This window comes from Rhipicephalus microplus, chromosome 6 (genome assembly GCF_043290135.1).
Source record: "Rhipicephalus microplus isolate Deutch F79 chromosome 6, USDA_Rmic, whole genome shotgun sequence".
Lineage (NCBI taxonomy): Eukaryota > Metazoa > Arthropoda > Arachnida > Ixodida > Ixodidae > Rhipicephalus > Rhipicephalus microplus.
Window position 1 is genome coordinate 86,536,502 of NC_134705.1, and position 19,205 is coordinate 86,555,706.

Genomic DNA, 19,205 nt, shown 5'->3' on the forward strand with positions numbered 1-19,205 from the left:
CAGTGTGTGCTGTTTAGAGCCCAAGAACTCCTGGTGACAAATACAGTAAAAGCTCGGTAATTCGGATTTCACGGGACCGCAAAAAGTGTCCGAATCCCGAATTAACAAATGAACAGGGAAAGCAACATTTAAAATCAAGCTGCAGAAGCATACCTTTATTTGTTGAAGTATTTTGTAATTGTCGTCTGCGTTTTCGCACAGATTCCGACTGACATCACAATTTTTTTAACTGTTCTAAATGGCCAACAGCACGCAAGCTGTCGGGAGAGTTCAGGCAAGCGTCCTCGAATATTAACAGCGCCTCCGAGACTTCCCGTGAGGTGCGATGAGGTCGCGGCTGTATCTCCTCGCATGATTCTTCGTCGAAATCGAGGTCTTCATGGGCGCCCGTGACATCATTAGTAATCTCTTAATCGGTCAGGAGACCACTCGTGGCGACACCATGATCAATCGCGATGTAGTCCTGAAAGGTCACATCTGTGGGAAGGACAGCATCGAAAGTCGGGCAGTCATCGTCGGTGGACTCGGCTGACACCTCCTCAATGCCATCAGCTACTGCTGCATGCTCGGACCTCACAAAACCGCTGTGCCAAAAACAGTTGGCACAGCGGCGGAGTGTTTTTCCACACGTGGGCGATGATGTGCACTGCGCCGAGTAAGTCCACTTAATACAACTTTCCAGCTTCTGAGCATAGGATCATTCGCTCTAGCAGGTGCTTGCGGTACTTCGACTTCACGTAGTGAATGATACCCTGGTCCATCGGCTGAAGAGCAGACGTAGTGTTGGGCGGCAAAAAAACTACTTTGATGCTCTTCAGTTCGACTGTACAGTTATGGGCACTGCAGTTGTCAACAACCATAATTATCTTGCGGTCCTTCGACGTGAAGTGCCGGTCCAACTGCTGCAGCCAGCCACGAAAAATGTCCGATGTCATCCATGCCTTCCTTTTCGCTGTGTACTCGACAGGAAGGCTTTTGACGTTCTTAAAACAACGTGGCTTAAGCGCCTGCCCGACAAGTAGTGGCAAGTGCTCCGTGCCAGTCATATTGGCGGCAAGAAGCACAGTTATCCGTTGCTTGCACTTCTTGCAACCAATGCACGCGTCCCCTTTGAAAGTCACCGTCTTGTCGGGCAGAGCTCTGAAAAATAGAGCAGTTTCATCTGCATTGAACACGTCACATGGTTCATATGCGGCGATGTGCTCCAGCAGCTTCACGTTTCTCCACTCGGTGGTCACGCTTTCGTCAACACTGGCCTTTTCGCCGCACACACTCCTGAAGACAAGTTCGTGTCTCTCTCGAAACCTCGCAAACCACCCTTCTGACGTTTTCAACGATACAATGTTCAAGCCGAATGTTAAAGCCGAATTCAATGTTCAAGCCGAATTCCGAAATAACGAAGGTTTGGTCCCATAGATTAACATGCACTTTGGCCGGGACCAATAGAGCCGTCCGAATTAACGGGTGTCAAATTAACGAGCTTTTACTGTAGTGTTGCAACAATGATCAACACACGCTGATATTGGCAGTGTACCTAGAGACTCTTGTCTAATACTTTCGATACAAGGGATGTTAGTTCTGTTGTTACTCGCATCCTAATTTGGCGCAAGACAACCTGTGAACTCTTAAGCAGGCAGAACGGATCAGTGTTCATGGCCATGGTGTCAGCAATTTAATGAGGTTGAAATGCCGGCATGCCTGCATACTTGACAGTTGGATGCTTGTTCGAAAATCTGCACGAAATTTACGTGCCTTGTAACTTAATGTATGGTTTGCAGGGAGTGCTTAACCATCTGTGATGTCATTTTCACCTCATCGTGCCGATGTGTCAGAGATAGCATAATTGGTGGTGAATTGCATTGGGAGATTCGAAGTAGCTATCAATCGAAGTGACGTCAATCAAAATTTAAAAGTCGCGCTAGAGCGCCATTTGTAGATTGCTGGAGAAACCTTTTTGCGTGCCATGAAAGCACAGTGGCACGAAAGTAAAGCAAAAAAAACCAACGGCATGGCCTCAGATATGACGGGCGTGCGGCATGTTTTTGCGGCGCACGCCCGCCATATCAGACGCCATGCAAAGCGCTACGGCGCTGACAGCACGTTGCGCATCTGCAGAGTTGGTGCGCCACTAATCTACGCTGCGTTTTTGTTGTCGGGTTTGTCGTAGGGATTTTAGTTACGAATCTGCTTCGCGGGGTGCGTTCGGCCAATACGCTAGCTACATGGCTGCATGCGCTGGAGCATGGGAACCGAGCAACTGGACGACACTTTGGCGTCGATCTGTGCGCGTTCGTTACGGGGAAAAATAAGAGCTTTGGGCTACAAAAAAAATATTCATCACTAATTTCGCGGGCCAAACGAATCGTGCGAATTTTTCACTGTTGTAACTACCGGGACGTTTTTCTCCCACGTAATGAATCCTACCCCGAAATTGGCGCCAAGTTTTCTGAAAAAAAAAAAAAAAAGTTTCATTATGCGAGTAAATACAGTATACGGGCACATGAGAAAGAGCTGACTTTTATTTGGGGTTTGATGTGTCCATGGACGGCCATCTGTTATGGGAGGCCCTTTAGTTACCGTGGCCCAATCTTGCGAACCAGTGCAGTAGGCAGAGTGTTGGTGACCCTGCATTGGAGGTACATTGTATCTGTTGTGTTTTACAGTCGAACACATATATTGGACTCGAAGGGGCCCGCGAATTAGTTCGATCTATGAAAATTTTGAAAAAAAAAAAAAACCTCAAGAGCCTATCTCAAGCAGATTGTCACCTGTAATAGGCGCATTCAAGAATGACAATTTCGCATGCAAGCTGCAACAGTGATTTATTTGCATGAAAAAAAAAATTGCTTATCATGGCCTTCTTCGTTTTTAAAATGAAGTTGAAGATACTAGTCTCGATCTTATCAAGGCCGTCCAGGTGCGACAGTCCAGTTCGTTCCATGTCGCTGGTACATCGACAAATGACGCCGAACGCTGCCGCTACTTCAGTGGTGGAGTATGCGTGTTTAGCCAGTGCCTCGACAGGACGATCCTCCTCATCACTTAAGCTGTCGGCCTGGGCATCCTGGGTTCCTGCCACCGCAGCTACTATGTTCTCGTCAGCGAGGCTCACAACGGCTTGGACATTGCAGTCCGCTTCCATGGTCGTCCGCACACACCTCATGTTAAACTGCTGCCGGAAAGCGGGACAACAACTCGCGAAACAAGTCTTCTATGTGCTCGTCGTCGTCTTCACCGGTTTCTACAAGTTACACCCTCTCGAAGCCTGCCTTGTGAAAGCAGTTGACCATTGTGTCAGTTTGCACGTCTCACCAGACATTGAAGATCTCCGTGGGAGAACATCGTGGAGATTTCCGACCACTTTGTCATCTACAGCTGGACAGCTTCACTTTTCGCCAGAATCGGTTTGCTAATGATGTAGCACTGCTTAAATCGGTGAAACCACCCGGTGTTGTTGGCTAAATTGCTGAGTGCAGTAGCAAATTATTTGGCCTTGGTGATCAGCATCGGGCCATCCACCGAAACGTTCTTCACGCGCACTTCTAAAAATTAGGCATAGACTGCCTCTTCTACATTCTTGTGGGCAGAAGCGTGCACATGAGACTCCTGATGTTCGCTTTTTTTTTTTGCCTTGATATCTGCTTTGTTAACAAGGTATTCTGAGTGCTCCGTGGTGTGCCAAAGTCGTCCGCGACGGTCAAACGTTTTTTGCCCTCCTCAACACGCTGAAGAGCCTTCAACTTCGTCGCAAAGTCAAAGGTCTTGCACTTCTTGATGCTGGCTATAGCTACACGAGAAGTAAATTTAAGAAATCGGCAGCAGCTTTGCACACTGCGCACGCAAAAGAGAAATTCTGCACATGCGATGGTACATGTACGTAGGCGACGCGACTACAGAAGCAAAGCGCTCGCGAGGCGATGGCCGGCCACCTGTGAGGGCAAGAGCAAAAGGTGCGAGCGGTGGTTGGTTGATCAAACCTCGCAAAACAGCAACAAAAAATAAAAGGCTAAAGGATGAGGACATTAGCTTCTTCGTTCCTGCTCTCCGACCCGACGGATACGCTGAAAAAACATGAAAGAAAAAAGAGAAACAAAAAAAAAGAAAGCCTTCTCGCAAGATAGAGATTGTCATGGAGGGCTTCCGTGGAAATTGTGCAGTTCGAGCCCTATCGCCCTTACCTTTTTGAGAGTTTCGGGTTTTGGCGGAGGCGTGGTGCTGCGCGGAGGTCGCCAGGCGTGCGAGTGCCAAAGCACGCCTCCGAACTCGCGCACGGAGTCATGCGTGCAAAGTCATGCGTGCAAAGTCATGCGTGCAAAGTCATGCGTGCAAAGTCATGCTGCCATGGCTCTTGTGGCCGTGTTTGTGCCACGCACCATCGTACATAACGGAAATGTCGTCCCTGCTAATTTGTTTCACTGTGAGCTGCCTCGACCTCACAAGATTGGCGCAGACTGCATCCATTGCTGTATAACGGACTTTCCGTGTGATAATGTGAATGGCTTATGATGCATTGACTTTTTGTAAGCCACGAATTGCCACATATCGGACCAGCTGCTCGTAGTCTATTCCTACAGAGCATGCCGCCACAACAGCTCTGACGTTGACAGTGTAGCTATCGCGCAAGCTACACTATTCTTCACCCATAGTGGAGATAAAAACGCGAGAAAAGCATTGTTCGGCTACGCTGCTCAACGAGACACAGACCCTGCAAGTAGGCTTCACAGCTCTTACAGGTGCTCAGCGGCCAATGGCGGTCCCCGATTTAAAAGCCAGTCACGGCGCTCCAAAAAATTTGGCAAAGGCATGCTTCTTTTAGGGGTGAAGCTCCTAAACGCGTGGGTCTGTCCATCCATTGTATGTACATGACCGCCTATACCGCAAACTGCCCGCTACCACATCCAGCACTTCATCGACCATAAAGCCGTTATAATGAAGGGGGAACGGAAGCGACGTATAGCTTCCAATTACAAATAATGAAAATTTTTGTATAAATGTATACAGTGTTTGTCACTTCTTTGATGATGTAGTGAGCAATATTCGCGGATGGTTCACGGTTTAGCGATGAAACCCTGCACCGCTTCACCCCACTCATTATCATTCACTCCGTGGATATGCTGAGAGTTTTTATTTGTAGGGCTGCAGCAGCGCAGGAAACCGTCCTTATTTGAAGAGTGAGGCTCGGCTCTTTGCCTCATGTGATCGACAATGGCGATTGACGGCGCATTATCAATGGCAAGGTGCTCAAAGACTGCGCACTTCCAGCCTTTCAACAGCTACCTTGTGCTCTTTACGACGCCATTTTCGGCATAAATTTTTTTTCTTCTCAGAACAGTAAAGGTAATAACCTCATAAAAACAGCAAATTTAAGGAAATCTTGGGTTTTTTAAACCCGCATTTCCTTTAACTAGAAGTCTACACATACATTGTACAATGTTGTGTACTATGTTCGTTTGTTGTGTAGCATCTCTTTTGAGATCCTGCAGGGTTTGGAAGGTAAAATTCTGGAGTATTACTATAAAGCTCGCGAAGTAGTGCATGTATTCTATGACCTGGCGCACTCTTGCCAAGTCTTGCCATCCCCGTCTCTCGCGCAGGCTGTCGCGTGACGGACGAGATCCTGCACTTGGTGCCCAACCGGGAGACATTCCGGCTGGCGCTGCGTGCCATCAAGCTGTGGGCTAAGCGCCACGGGGTGTACTCCAACGTGCTGGGATACCTGGGCGGCGTGTCGTGGGCCATGCTGGTGGCGCGCACCTGCCAGCTGTACCCGAACGCGGCCGCTGCCACCCTGGTGCACAAGTTCTTCCTCGTCTTCTCCCAGTGGCCCTGGCCCAAGCCCGTGCTGCTCAAGCAGCCCGAGGAGAGCCGGCTGGGCTTCCCCCTGTGGGACCCCCGGGTGAATGTGGCGGACCGCTTCCACCTGATGCCCATCATCACTCCTGCCTACCCTCAGCAGAACTCCACCTTCAACGTGTCTATCTCCACCCTGACCGTCATGCGCCAGGAGTTCAAGTCAGGTGTGGATTGGCAGCTGCTGTGGAGGAGGAGGGGCATTACCACATTTTCCGGTGTTTAAGATGCAGTTTATTTAATGTATTTGCGCTCGAGCGTCTTGCATACGCAAAAATTCGTGCGATTCTGCGAGGTCAATAATGCCGATATTTTTTTCGTGAGTATGGTAAACTAAGCTTGGGAACATTTATAAAAAGACATCTAGTGTTATAACAATGAAGCAGGTGTAGTCTTCAATGTCGGCTACTTGATGGTCAAGTACGGCGGCAACGACGAAGATGCTGCCAACCGAGGCGTAAAAACTTTTGGTAGTGCATCGAAGGCTTCGAATCCAGTGGAATACTGGTTTTCTGCACCTCATGGTAGCATTATTTACAGGTTTTACCAACATCGAGATACAGTAAAATCTCTGTACGGTTACGGTTGATGCAAATTTTGCAATGATTCAAATTCAAGATTGCTTTGGATGGACTACATTATTTAAAATACACCTTGATTCAGTGTTATACGAATGGTTTCCCCAGCCGCCGCGGATGGTACGAATGTGCGATTGACCGCTGCATGCCAGCGGCGCAACACGGCAAAAACACCACGAGGCCAATGCGAAAAATCTGTTTGAGACCAATTTTCCCCCCATGCCATAAGCATAGTATCGCCTTTTCGCTTCACGGCTTTGGCTTCACCGGCTGCACTATCGCTCTCTCTCAAACCACGTGATGTCAACCAGCCGAAAATTGACATTGGCGGCGAAAGCATCAACAGTTGGTCGCGTCGGCGCTATTGCGAACTACCCGCGCGGCATGTCAAAGCTCACGACCTTGATAAGGACGGGGTGGTCGAGAGCCTAGCTTGGATTGCGATCGCTGATAACACCGGAAGTAGAAGGTGCAGCAGCAGCGAGTCTGCTTGCCCGATCGTGTCTTGCTTTTGCACTGCCGGCTAAATCCGTTGCCGCCGCTGTGCCTGCTCGTGTCATTTCGGCTGGTGTGTCTTCTGAAATAACGTTAGTAAAGGTGTAAACTGCTTTTTTTTCAGTGCCTTGTATGCATAATTATAACTCGGTGTGAACTTCAGTGCTCTGAAAACGGGCAAAATGGAATGAATCCTCAAGCAACGATGGCGGCGGCAGGAGTGGCATGTATACGAGTGGCAGAACGAATGTGAACGTTTTCGGCGGGCGTGGATGTGGTGTTCCGGCCGCGCTGGCATTTTCGCTTGAATTCTCCAAGACTCGTTTTTTTTTTTTCTTTTTCGGGTAGACTTCGCGGCATTGTTTTCTGGCTGTTTAAGCGGGAAAGCGAGTGAATTTCCAATGAGTTTAGCCGCTTTCGCTTGCTTTGACGTCCACTGTAAACGTGCTGCGTGAGCAGCATGAGCGAGGAAATCGCGGCACTTGAGAGACTGTGAAGACGGGAAAGTTCAAAAGAACATCACACTCTTTTTATCAAGGTGTAGTTGCCAATGAAGTTCATCATTTTTATCAGGTTTAAGTTGTTTTTGGTTCATACGAATGCCGGCTAATACGAATATTTTACGCGATCTCTTCGAATTCGCATCGAGATTCTACTGTATTCAACGTTGTGCATGACCATGACCTTGCATTTTGCAATGAAAGCACTCTGCGTGCTTCGTGTTGGATCATTCTGGCAGTGTCAAAATCATCCTTTTTTCTGTAAAAGTCGTAAGAAGTTGGTGGTACGTCTTTTTCAAAAGTGAGTTATACACCCGAAAGTACGGTACACATGTTGCCGTACACTAAACTCCATTACTGATTGGTGAAGAGATTGCCAATACGGTCTCCGATGTTGTGCAATATGAAAATACTGTCATCTGCAATGTAGCCTGATAGATAAATGCTCTCAACTGAGCGACATACCGGTTTTAAGGTTCTCGTTCTCTTCCTTTATCTCATAACATAGCAGTTTGATTGGCCTGTGACAAAGGTTGGTTCTTCATCCCAGTGACTAAAATTGTTTGCAGACCGATTGCCATGATGAGTTTTTTTTTTTTTTTTTTTCTCTCTCTTCAAGTCCCTCTACAGTGTGATGTACGACATGTTGCCATCCTTTTTGCCAACTGGAAATTTGGAAAGGTGTGAATGGAGCTTTAGGGTAAAGCCGTCTTGAGTGTAGTATGAATTTCTTGTATTCCTCCCATCGCCAAGCCCATAGACTTGCTTCCTTGGCATGTCAAACACAGCAAGAGTTCGCAGTGTAACAGAGGATGCCTGGAACAAATCAGAGGGGGATTGTAATGCATAGTTGTCTGGGAATTGCATGGTGGGATAGGGTCCTGGAAATGTTATATCCTGTAAAAGGTGTGAGGGGTGTGTCTTCCAAAAGTGTGTTGTTTTACAGGGCTGGCCATCACTGACGAGATCATGCTCCGGCGCACCGACTGGATGAAGCTGTTCGAGCCGCCCAACTTTTTCGGCAAGTACAAGCACTTCATAGTGCTCATGGCCAGCACCCAGTCCAAGGAGCACCACCTGGAGTGGTATGGCCTGGTCGAGTCCAAGATCCGCATCCTCATCTCCAATTTGGAACGCCACCCGTACATCGCCATTGCTCACGTTAACACGGAGTCATTCCCATCCACCGAGCCGAACGGGTAAGCTGCCACTCTCTTATCTTGGCACGGTGATCGCTTGTGATGTTGCATTTTTACTGTTCATTTTGCACGGTAAATTTTCACCATGAACGTTGCATGCAACATCAGAGCACGAAGGTGAGGTGGCATCATCTGTTGAACACGTTAGTATGACTTATCGTTGACGGAAAGCCTTACCAAATAAGTATTCTCTGCTATCAGCTACGGCACGTGTGTGGCATGGTGCTACTTAAGGGGAGATGCATGTCAAAAAATGCAAGTTTTCTTCAAAATTACCGATTTTTTTAAAATTTATTGGGGCGTGCTCTGTAGGAGTAGGCTATGAGCAGCTGATCCGATTTGCGACAGTTGTTGGCTTGCAAAAGCCAATGCATCAAAAGTCCTTCACAGCCACCAGACGAAAATTTTGTGATGGGGCAATGGATGACGTCGGCGCCAATCTTGCGAGGGCGAAGGAACTTAGAGGGGACAACATTGCCATTAATAAAGGGCCAGTAAACAGCCCTGAGGTCCAAAAACTTTATAAAGAGATATACAGTCGAATCTCAATAATTCGAACTCGAAGGGGCCCGAAAATTTGTTCTAGTTAAAAGAAGTTCGAATTAATGAAAGCTAAATGGAGGGCTCTCCATGCAGTGGCGCATGTGCATTGAGCTAACACACAAGGGAGAAGTTTCAGAAGACTTACATTTCTTCACAAATCACAGGACATCCGTTAATAATTGAAGTAATCGGTGATACGCATCTGCACACATTTGCCTTGCGACGAGTAAACAAATTTCGCACGCAGCTTGCAAAGCATTTCTACTTCGGCTTCAGCATTCTCCTGGCAAGAGACGTTGCGTGCGGAAATGTCCAGTTCCGACACTTTCTTGAGATGACGACTATAACGGCTGCATAGGGGAGCTGCAGCATGGCCAGCACGTGACGAAAAAGGAGGAGCGTCTTCAGGCGGAGAGAAGCAGATCGGCATTTGAGAAAAAAACCAACACTCCACGGCAGTTTCTTTTTAAATTTTTTTTGCTCTCTTCGCGGGGTTGTTGAAAGGAGAAGGGTTACGTGGCAGACACGGGAAAGGGGAAGCGTGGCACCGGCGCGTGAGAGACCCCCCTCTCAAGGCGCATAACCGTGCTCCCACTAGGAGCAAGGGCTGCAGAAGATAGTGCCTTTTTCCTTTCTTTCAACCACACATTCATTCAACACAGCGACAGCTTTCTTTTTTTCCTCTCTCTCTTCGCGTGCGGCATTGGAAGGAGAAGGGTTTTTACGTGGCAGAGACGGAAAAGGGAGAAGCGTGACACGAGCGCATCGCAGATCGGCATTTCAGAGACAGCAAACATTCCACCGCAGCCTTTTCTTTCCTTTTCATTTGCGTTGCGCACAGCGTTGAGGTGTCGCAGGTGCTGCCGCGGGATTGGGCGGGGTGCTGAGAGCATTTTCGGAGCGCGGCATGTTCGAATTAACCGTCGCAAGTGCTTCCGAATTCAAATTACCGGGCATTTTTGCCCATTGGAATACACATAGCTTTGACGGGATCTCATCGTGAGTTTGAATTGACCGAAAGTTAGAATTAAGCGTGTTGGAATTAATGAGATTCGACTGTATGTGCAGTTTCTTTTTGCAAACATGCTGCTGCAAGAATTTTGCTAATACATGTTATATTAAGGAAGTTACAGAAGTTGGAACATCAGTCAAAGCTGGTTTCAAATTTTCGCGCGGCCTCGCCCCCCTTCTCCCTTCCATGTAGGAAAAGGCATAGCCCATTGTCGTGACTCCGCTCACTTCGGCAACGTGACACCTTCTCAGCGATTGACGTCATCGGCGAACTCGATCAGTCGCAACGCACTTCCGCTTGCTGCGAAGCGTGGTTGTTTGTTCACCGTTTGCCGCACCAGCCGCGGGTCAACCGTGTAAGCGTCGGGGGCCAAGTGTCGACCACAAACGACCAGGTCCCTGATGTACGTCGCTGGACGGCCGATTCGCTTCAGTCATGCACCGCGCAGGGCCCCATCGTGGGGCACCCGGTGCCAGTGCTGCTCCTCTGCCCAGTTGCTTGATTTGCAGCTGACGACAGAGCAACGCCTTTTTACCCGTGTTGCTCATGTCAAGGGCCAAGTACGTTCGTACGTGCGCACAGGTGCTGTAGTTGAGCGAGGAGTGTACATGTGCACAAGACAACTGCGAGGCTGGTTCTTTCACCGCAGTGCCATGAAACGAGGGGCAGTTTCGTGGCTGTGGGTGGCAACAGGAACTGATCTTGACTTCACTACTGTTTTTTTCACACCTGATTAGGCCAATCTGCGAGCTGCGTGCTACGTCACATTGCCGATCGCCGAGTTGACGTCACGGCTCGTGCAATGGGGTTGGTCAGGCGTAGGAAAGATCCGTGGGAATTGCTTTTTTTTAAATAGAGGCTCTGTGCGGCGCACAGCAGTGTAATATTCAGAAAACGGGGCAGCTATGGTCTATTCTACGAGTTGCCTAGCTTGTATGGTGGGTGTAAAAAAAAAAGTCTGAGCCATCCCTGGCCTTTTAATGTACAATGGTATGTAGCACAAGCCTGGCCGCAAAATGGCATTAGCACTGAACTTAGTTTAGATTTCGCAGTCCTGTCGAACTTTTCCTAGCTCTCGGGGGCAAACTCGTGGTGCTGGCGTATTTTAGTGGCAGTGGCCACTACAAGGATTTTTCTTTCTGGTGTGCAAATTTTATTGCATTTAATGACTTTTTTTCATAAATAAACTCAATTTTAACTTTTAAAGCTTGTGTTTCTCAAAACACTAACTTTGCCATTTTTGTCAAAGTGCCCCTCCTTTTTCGGGCACTTCTGGTGCTCGGATCTGCATGAAATTTTGCCCAGATCTTTTCCAAAGTATGGCAAATACAATGTAGTTTAAATTTCAATATCTTATTATATAATGAAAAATTGCATGTACACCTTTACTAGGGTAGGTGAAATATGGACTTTTTTCGTCTACTACATATTTTGTATCTGCTTTCTAATTAGTTATTTGCATACCACACTTTATTTAAAACATTATGAACTATGAATGTTAAAAAATTATGGAAGTTTAGGGATAAAAAGAGGGGGGCAAAAGGGTTGTTTCACTTTGTCATGTCACAGAGCTGAAAGTTGTGCAATTTGCAAGAAAACTTATTGTATATTTGAAATCGGGATATTAAATCCCATAAACAGCTCAAGTTTCATTGCTCTAGGGTGAATATTAAAAAGTGTCATCGAGTAGCATCTCCCCTTACAGCCCACTGCACACTTAACATAGGTGACTACCCTGATACACTGGGCCGTCAATTTCTGCCTCCTTGTGTGAGCAAGCACTCCTTGTAGAAAAAAGAAGTTCGCTCTTGCGAAGTTGAGCGTTGCAGGTCATGGGCGCCGAGAAACCTCACTGCATACTACTGTATAAAGTGTACATAAAGTGCAGCAAGCGTAGCGCTGTGCTGCACGCTTTTATTAAGTGACAATCCAAATGTGTATCTGCTGCCAGGGCTGCTTGAGTACTTCGTCTGCAGCATTTTGAGTGCAATGTTTGCAAGGAGCTCGTCATTGCCACGTCGGGCTGCTTGCTGCGTCTGTGCCTTGTCCGAATCGGAGTCGGTATAAAGAATACGCCCACTGCAGGTTGTGGTCGACCCCGCTACTAACTTCAGCGGACGATCGCCGCGGGTTCACGCTTAGCGAGCCACAGGGCAGCTACTCCGTTTACTCGCGTGTAGCGCGCCGCTCCGCGCGCGCTCAACTAACAAGGCATTTAGCGCGGCGCGGCAAATAGACAGTGTTCTAAGGCAAAAGTACACAACACTTTATTGCCTCTGGCGGCACCCCGAACCACAGTACAACGTCCGCTCCCGGTACGCGGGTAGCAAAGGCACTCGCACGCGGACGTTCACAATAAGGGGAAAAACCGCGAGCACGTCGCAGCTGGCAATGGCGAGCTTTGACACACCGGTCGGGAAAAGGTCCCTCGCGGCTATGCTGCGCACTCTTCACGATGGCCACTGGGCCTGGTCGCGAGTGTTAGGGCAAACCTCGTACGCGTAGGCCTACGGCAAGTGCGGCTCGTTGTGGTACGACCACTTCAAGCACTAGGCACCGCTTTGGGCTTAGCATACGCTACCGAAGCCAGCACTCAAGCAAACACGCCTGCCGGGGTGCCCAAGGCCACCCCGGGCAGGCTACAGTCCGCGATTCCCAAAGGGGACGCGGACGAAGGAAAACACGTGCTTACCCGACGCCGACGACGGAAAAAAAGAGCGCTGCCTCGGCGCGCGCGTACCGCGTACCGTGCCCGCACGTGGCGCCATCTATCGCCGCGTGGTGTTAACAGAGCGGGAAAGCAAAAGGGTGTGGCCGTGTGGCGGAATGCCCGCGAAATGGTCGCGGGCGCGCCTCAGATCGCCACAAGGTGCGCACATGTGGTAAAGCAAGCAGTCTGGCAGTGATGGAGTGAGCAGAGTAGGTGAAGCCCTGCACGCAACTAACCAATAGACAATGTGCAACCTGCGGCTGGGCCAAGAAAACTATTATTTTTGACTGGTAGCAGATTGCAGAACACCTGTATTGTGTACAGCTGCTAATGCTGCCTGTTTCGTTGCTATATCAGTTGCTGCATATCCGGGACCACAGAGTATCTTCGAAATGGTGCTTGCCATTGCCACCGTGTGCTACTGTGAAATCTCGATACAACAAATCTGCAGGGACCGCTCAAAATCATTTGTTATTTTGTAAAGTCTTTGTAGATAAAATGTCTAATACCCCTGTCACACGGCCACCACCAAACTCCGTTGAACACCGTCAATGTAAATCTCCCCTAGGGGTTTCGACGGAGAAGGAGTTGTGGCAGTGTCACACTGCAATCACAAGGTTGTAACAGTTGCCGCGAGGGGGCTCAGCTGGCGCTGTTTTATTTTCGGAAAAGTATTCTAATTTGATCCCTATTGATTTTTTTGTGAATCCTCGTTATGGGGTTTTTACAAAAAAGCACTATAAAGTAGGTATGCGACTAACAAACCATTAAAAATAATTTCAAATAAAAACACATTTGCTAATTGTAGCAATGCTGCTAGTGACGCTGGCCACATTGTGCTTTTAGTTGTTTTGTTGCCTGTGTACATGCCCGGTACAAAAGTTCTTATGCGTCCTTGCCTCGTGAGTGCACATTTTGTGTTCTTCAGCCATGAGTGACACAGCGGACGACGTGAGGAAGTAGTGCGATATTGCGCTGGTAATGACGTTGGTCGGCTGGCGCCAGCCGGCCCGACTCGCGAGGCACGGTGTGTAGGGCATCGGTGTTGAGAGTAAGTGAACTCTGGCGGGCTTAAATATTGTAAATAGACACGCGTTGTGAATGAGTACTACAACGAAAGAATGTTTAATATTGCTAAAATGTATTATTCTTTCACTGCGGCCTTTTAGTGCTCGAAATTTTTCTCTGACCTTTAGACTGCTGAGGATGAGAGTACCTCGTTCCGCTGCGAAGGGAGATCGTTGAACGTCCTTGGCGAAATGCTTTGTTCACCTTCGTTTGCGTAGGGGTGACCGTGTGACACCAACCGCATCTTCGTTGTCGTAAAGACGAGGGAGTTAAACGGTCTTCACGGGTGCCCGTGTGACAGAGGTATTAATTTGCACGTAAATTGCAAATGAAACGACGCGAGTCTCCTACCTGTCCTGGGTATACATATGCGATTGCTCAGTACTCAATGAGAGGGATAAAGCAAGCATGAAATACAGTCGAGCCCACATATAACGGCCCCACTTAAAACAAACAATATTCGCGGACGGTGAAAATATACAATGTAGACCACTTATAACGTAAGTTATAAGCGGTCTTTACCTCCACCATGAAGCATTTACCTGCCACCATGAAGCGACCACCATGTCAATTGCTCTTCTTAAGTTCACTTCAAGAGGCTGCTGCTGCTGCATGCTCAGCAAAACTCTCTCACAAATGCGCTTTTTGTACAGCGCCTTTACGGTTGCGATGACACCCTGGTCGAGAGGTAGTGTTGGCAGGCAAAAACTTCAGGTTGACTGCAGTCAACTTCGGCTTGACGTTGTGGGCCGTGCTGTTCTCGAGGATAAGCACGACCCGCCGCTTTTCTGCCACCATATCCTCGTCAAACTTGCAAAGCCAGCTGGTGAACAAATCCTGCAACGTCCACACCTTTTTATTGGCTTTGTAGGTCACTGGCAGGCACTCTCGCTTTTTAAAGCAACGTGGCCTTGCCGATTTACTTATGACAAAGATGCGGCGCTTGTCGCTCCCGTCCAAATTGGCGCAAAACAATACAGTTATGCCTTCTTCTTTGAGGCCTTGCGGCCGGAGCAGGCTTCGCCTTTCAGGGCATGCGTGCGGTTGGGCAAAAGGTTATAAAATAAACCAACTTCATCGGCATTATAAATGTCTCTGTCAGTATAGGTCGACAGCATACTCTCAAAGTTCAAGGGAAGCCAGACTTCGATAGACTCGTCGTCGACAGCACCGCTTTCTCCGCACACCACTTTGCAGCTGATGCCATGGCGATCTTTGAAACGCTGAATCCACCCGTTGAGTGGATTGAAGTCGTCGTGGCCTAAAAGAGCTCTGAGACACTTGGCCTTTTGTTGGAGCATGGGGCCACTTACTGGGATGCTCTGAGTACTAACTTCGCGGAACCACCTGAACAGCGCTGCGTCCACGTCTTCGTATTTTGGCGTACGTATTCTCTTCCATGACATGGAAGACGAATCTTGCTGCAGTTGCTGCTGCAGTTTGTCCTTGTTTTTGTAGATAGTCGACATGGACGTGTTGAAATGCCGTATTTCGCCGCCACCAACGCCTTCTTCAGGCCACTTTCAATGTCCCTTATGACGCATTCCTTAATCTCCAGCGATAATGCACAGCGTTTTTTCACACCGCTTGAAGACGCCGCCGATGCCATGGCGACAGGAGCTACGTAACACACGTGCTCTGGGCTCTCAGACGGCAACAACACGGCAAAGCGCACACAGCAAATCCAAATAGGCAAAAGAAGGAGGTTGAGAAAAAAAAAGCATGCTACCGCTTCTCTGCCCCACTCCACGCAGCGCGCACCCGGATTGGACGCTGCCACAGTCGCCACAGTGACGAAAACACGCTCCCTCCTTCCAAGGTCCCCCTGACTCCTTCCCTACTGTTCTCCTCCGCAATGTTTGACTTTTTGCGGCGGTCTCCACGTGCGCCCTCCCTCTCACACTCCCAGCGTTCTGGCGCGCCGGGAACGCCGTTGGGACACCGTGCCGACCGTGCTCCGTTCGCTGATTTTATGGTAGCGCGCCTAAAAACTGTGCGCTATAACCGGTATTCTTCTTCGCGCGCCTACGCAATAAACAGTCGGCTTATACATTGAGTTCTATGGGCGACATATCGGTGGTCAAAAAAACCCACGTTATAACCGGTCCCGCGCAAAAAGCGGTTACGTTATAAGTGGTCTGCACTGTACATTGGTTCAATGACACAAAATCGCTCCTACAACCAACGTCGCCGCGCGCCGTTGATCTGTTACAGCGAACGGAGTCAGCGGTCTGCAGACTTCCCGGGAAACCAATTTGGACCACTGATCGGGCATCGGCAAGGTGCCCATGCATTCTATTGTTAAACGCCGACCCTGCCTCCGCGAACCTCTAGTTGCCGCTCTCCCCAACCTATGGAGGAAAGAAAGCTGTTTCCTTCCTCCATGACCCGACTGCTTTTTGTTAAGCACCCCTCTGTCTTTTGCCTCACCGCTACTCTGAGCACGCCGCATCGCTAGACGAGGCCAGTGTTTTCACACTGCCACCGATCTTTCAACGACTGGTCGGCCATCTACCCTGTTTTTGATCGCTGGTACTGTCGTTGGCATCGCCGGCCTGGAGTGACCAAGCCATTTCCCAATATCGTCGGCCACAGACTGTATCCGATAGTCTGTGTCTAGTTCACGCGTAAACGCTACCCTATCGGCTCTGATAGTTTGCGATTCTTTTCGTGTTTAGGACTTGTTCTCGCTCACTTCGCACTCGGCTCAGCATGCCTTTCACGTGCTTGCGAAAAAGGGCTGTTGATTTGCTCGGAAAGAATCGCGAAATATCTAAGTTCGTGAGGCCACGCAAACCCACCGGCGCAACAAAACGATTTTTTGACCATGGCCGCCGTTTCTTCGAACACTGCCGCACGCATCGATCCAGGCGGCCATGCTTTGGCTTCTGCGCGCGCACGGACTCTTTCCATGTTTTTCCACATGCGAGTTTCGCGGACCTTTCAAGCAAGCTACCCAACCCTGCGTCCTTCCTGCGTGTTTTGGTTTTCAAGGTCGCCCTCCCGCCGCATCCTCCCCTCTCTTTATCGCAACTCCTTGCCCTTCTCTCGCAAGGCTGCTCTCCTCTCTTGATCACAACCCCTTCGCTCGTCTCCACACCTCCGCAACGCCCGCCACGCTGGCTTGAATCAGTTTCGTTTTCTGACTGGAAACGGGTGCAGAGGTGTTCCACGCGTTCTGGCATGTGCGTCGCGTGTGCAGGTCTTGCTCCCTCTTGGTGTGCGTGTGTGGTCATGATGGCCGACGGGAGGACTAGCACGCTTTTTCCTGCCGCTCAACAAAACGTCGAAAGTGTAACCGCTTGGCTTTGTGGGCGGCGGTGACGACTACAGGCGCGCGAAACTGTTCTCACGAGGCAGACTTCGTCGACGTCGGGCCAGATGCTGAGCCTGAAGGTTCCGAACAGGACCACTGCTGGGGCGATTTGTGGCTGCGCATCGTCGACTTTGACCTGAGAGAGCGGGTGGGAGATCTGTTGTGATGGTTTAATTACGGCCGATGATGATGCCGACACTGCGGAACCGTGCACGGATTAAGGCATTGTGAATGAAGTATGGGGCGAGAGCAATTTGGAGGAATCGGATTGCGAGAAGAGAATGACGAAACTTTGGAGCCAGTGCCTCATGCAGCTTATGCCACGGGCCTCGGCGAACGAGCACCCTGCCGTTTTAAATGAACTCGAGACCGCCCTTATCGCTTCTGCTCTTCGAAACACTGGCATCACTTTTTTTAAAAGCTGTGTTTCATTTACTACAGACTTCGGGATACAGCGAACGGATTCAGCGTGATGCTCAGGTTCGCTATAAGCGGGCTCGATTTTATTATGGAAAAAGTGCACATTTGAGGAAGAGTGCAGTCATTGCCTAATGGGTGCAGCTCGACTGCTTCAAGGCGAACTCTTTAGCACTGTTTCTACATAGTTCTTGCTCGTGGTGCACTTTTCGCTGTCATCGCATTCTGTTCAGCAGTTTTCGGAGCTCTTGTGATTGTACGACCACCAATTCAAAGGCGAGAAAATAGCCGTGTAAAGCTGTATTCACACGACGGACGTGATCAGGGGCTGATCAGTCGTGTGACATGTGATGCGATTCGGATCCCTCCACAACCAGGGTTCACGAGACAGTGAATTCACCCTGCAAGTGAGGATTTTGGCTTTGCTCTCTAAGGATTCCAACTGTGATTTGGGCGTCCGTTTTTTCACGAAAAGTGGGGCGGGTGCTGTATGGGGATGAGGTGGTTATTTGCTGGTGTTAATCGCAATTTCATTTCATTTCATTTCATTTTATTACCTTAAAGACCCCATTGAAGGGGTATTACATAAGGGGTGGGTACATATATGAAAACGTGAAAGCCATTTTTTTTTTTTACAATGCAAGGTAGTTTGTTACGGTGTTCAAAAAGGTGGTAGGACAGGTTATGGCGGTGATTTCGTTAGAAAGGCCGTTCCAGTCCGTAGCTGCACGAAAAAAGAATGAGGACGAAAAAGTGACGGTGCGCGTACGCGGCCGCTCAACTTGTTGCGGGTGACCAGTGCGATGGGAGATGCGTGCCGGAGGAAGAATGTATGGTGGCCTGCCGAGCGAGCTGTAAAAAAACTTGTGAAAAAGGGAAAGACTAGAAATGCGGCGACGAGATGCAAGCAATGATAGGCCAGATTCTGTTTTCAGTGCTGATATGCTGATATCGTAAGAGTACGTAGAATGAATAAATCGTGTGGCTCGATTTTGAAGTGACTCGAGTTGATTGATGAGATATGCTTGATGCGGGCTCCAAATGGCTGATGCGTATTCTATCTTCGTCCTTACGAGGGATTGATAAGCTAGTAATTTGACATTATTAGGAGCGTGACGCAAATGGCGTTTTAAAAACCCGAGTGTTTTGTTAGCAGATGCAATGATGTTCGTAATATGCGTTGCCCAGGTTAAATCGCTACAATTTCATCCCTCATTTGAATACAGCTTTGCATGCTCTCAGGTAGAGCTGCCAGACTAAACTAAGGCAATGCAATGCAGTTATGCCCGACCCTAAAAACAAGCGCAGGCTGTCGCAATGGCGATAGGGCTGTCGCAAATTTAAATAGCACAGGCCCATAGAGAAATACGGGGGCTTTTTGTTTATGATAGTAGCACGTTAGAAGCTAGGCATTGTTTTCACAGCCATGAGCATTTTTTAAATATCACTATTTGTTATCTTCAAGTGTTCGGAGATGTAAGGGCGATAAAATTATACGATCTTCTTGAACATTCGAT

At 48.8% G+C, this 19,205-nt stretch overlaps 1 protein-coding gene across 4 annotated transcripts in view; it reads left to right on the forward strand.

The window, feature by feature from the left end:
- Window positions 1-19,205, forward strand: part of hrg (poly(A) polymerase hiiragi) — a 79,296-nt gene that overhangs the window by 17,906 nt on the left and 42,185 nt on the right. For all 4 annotated transcript variants that reach the window (XM_075866160.1, XM_075866159.1, XM_037419006.2 and 1 more), the window contains exons 8-9: window positions 5,595-6,017; window positions 8,370-8,622. In XM_075866160.1, the coding sequence (XP_075722275.1) occupies window positions 5,595-6,017; window positions 8,370-8,622 (676 nt within the window). The remainder of the gene's footprint in view (window positions 1-5,594; window positions 6,018-8,369; window positions 8,623-19,205) is intronic.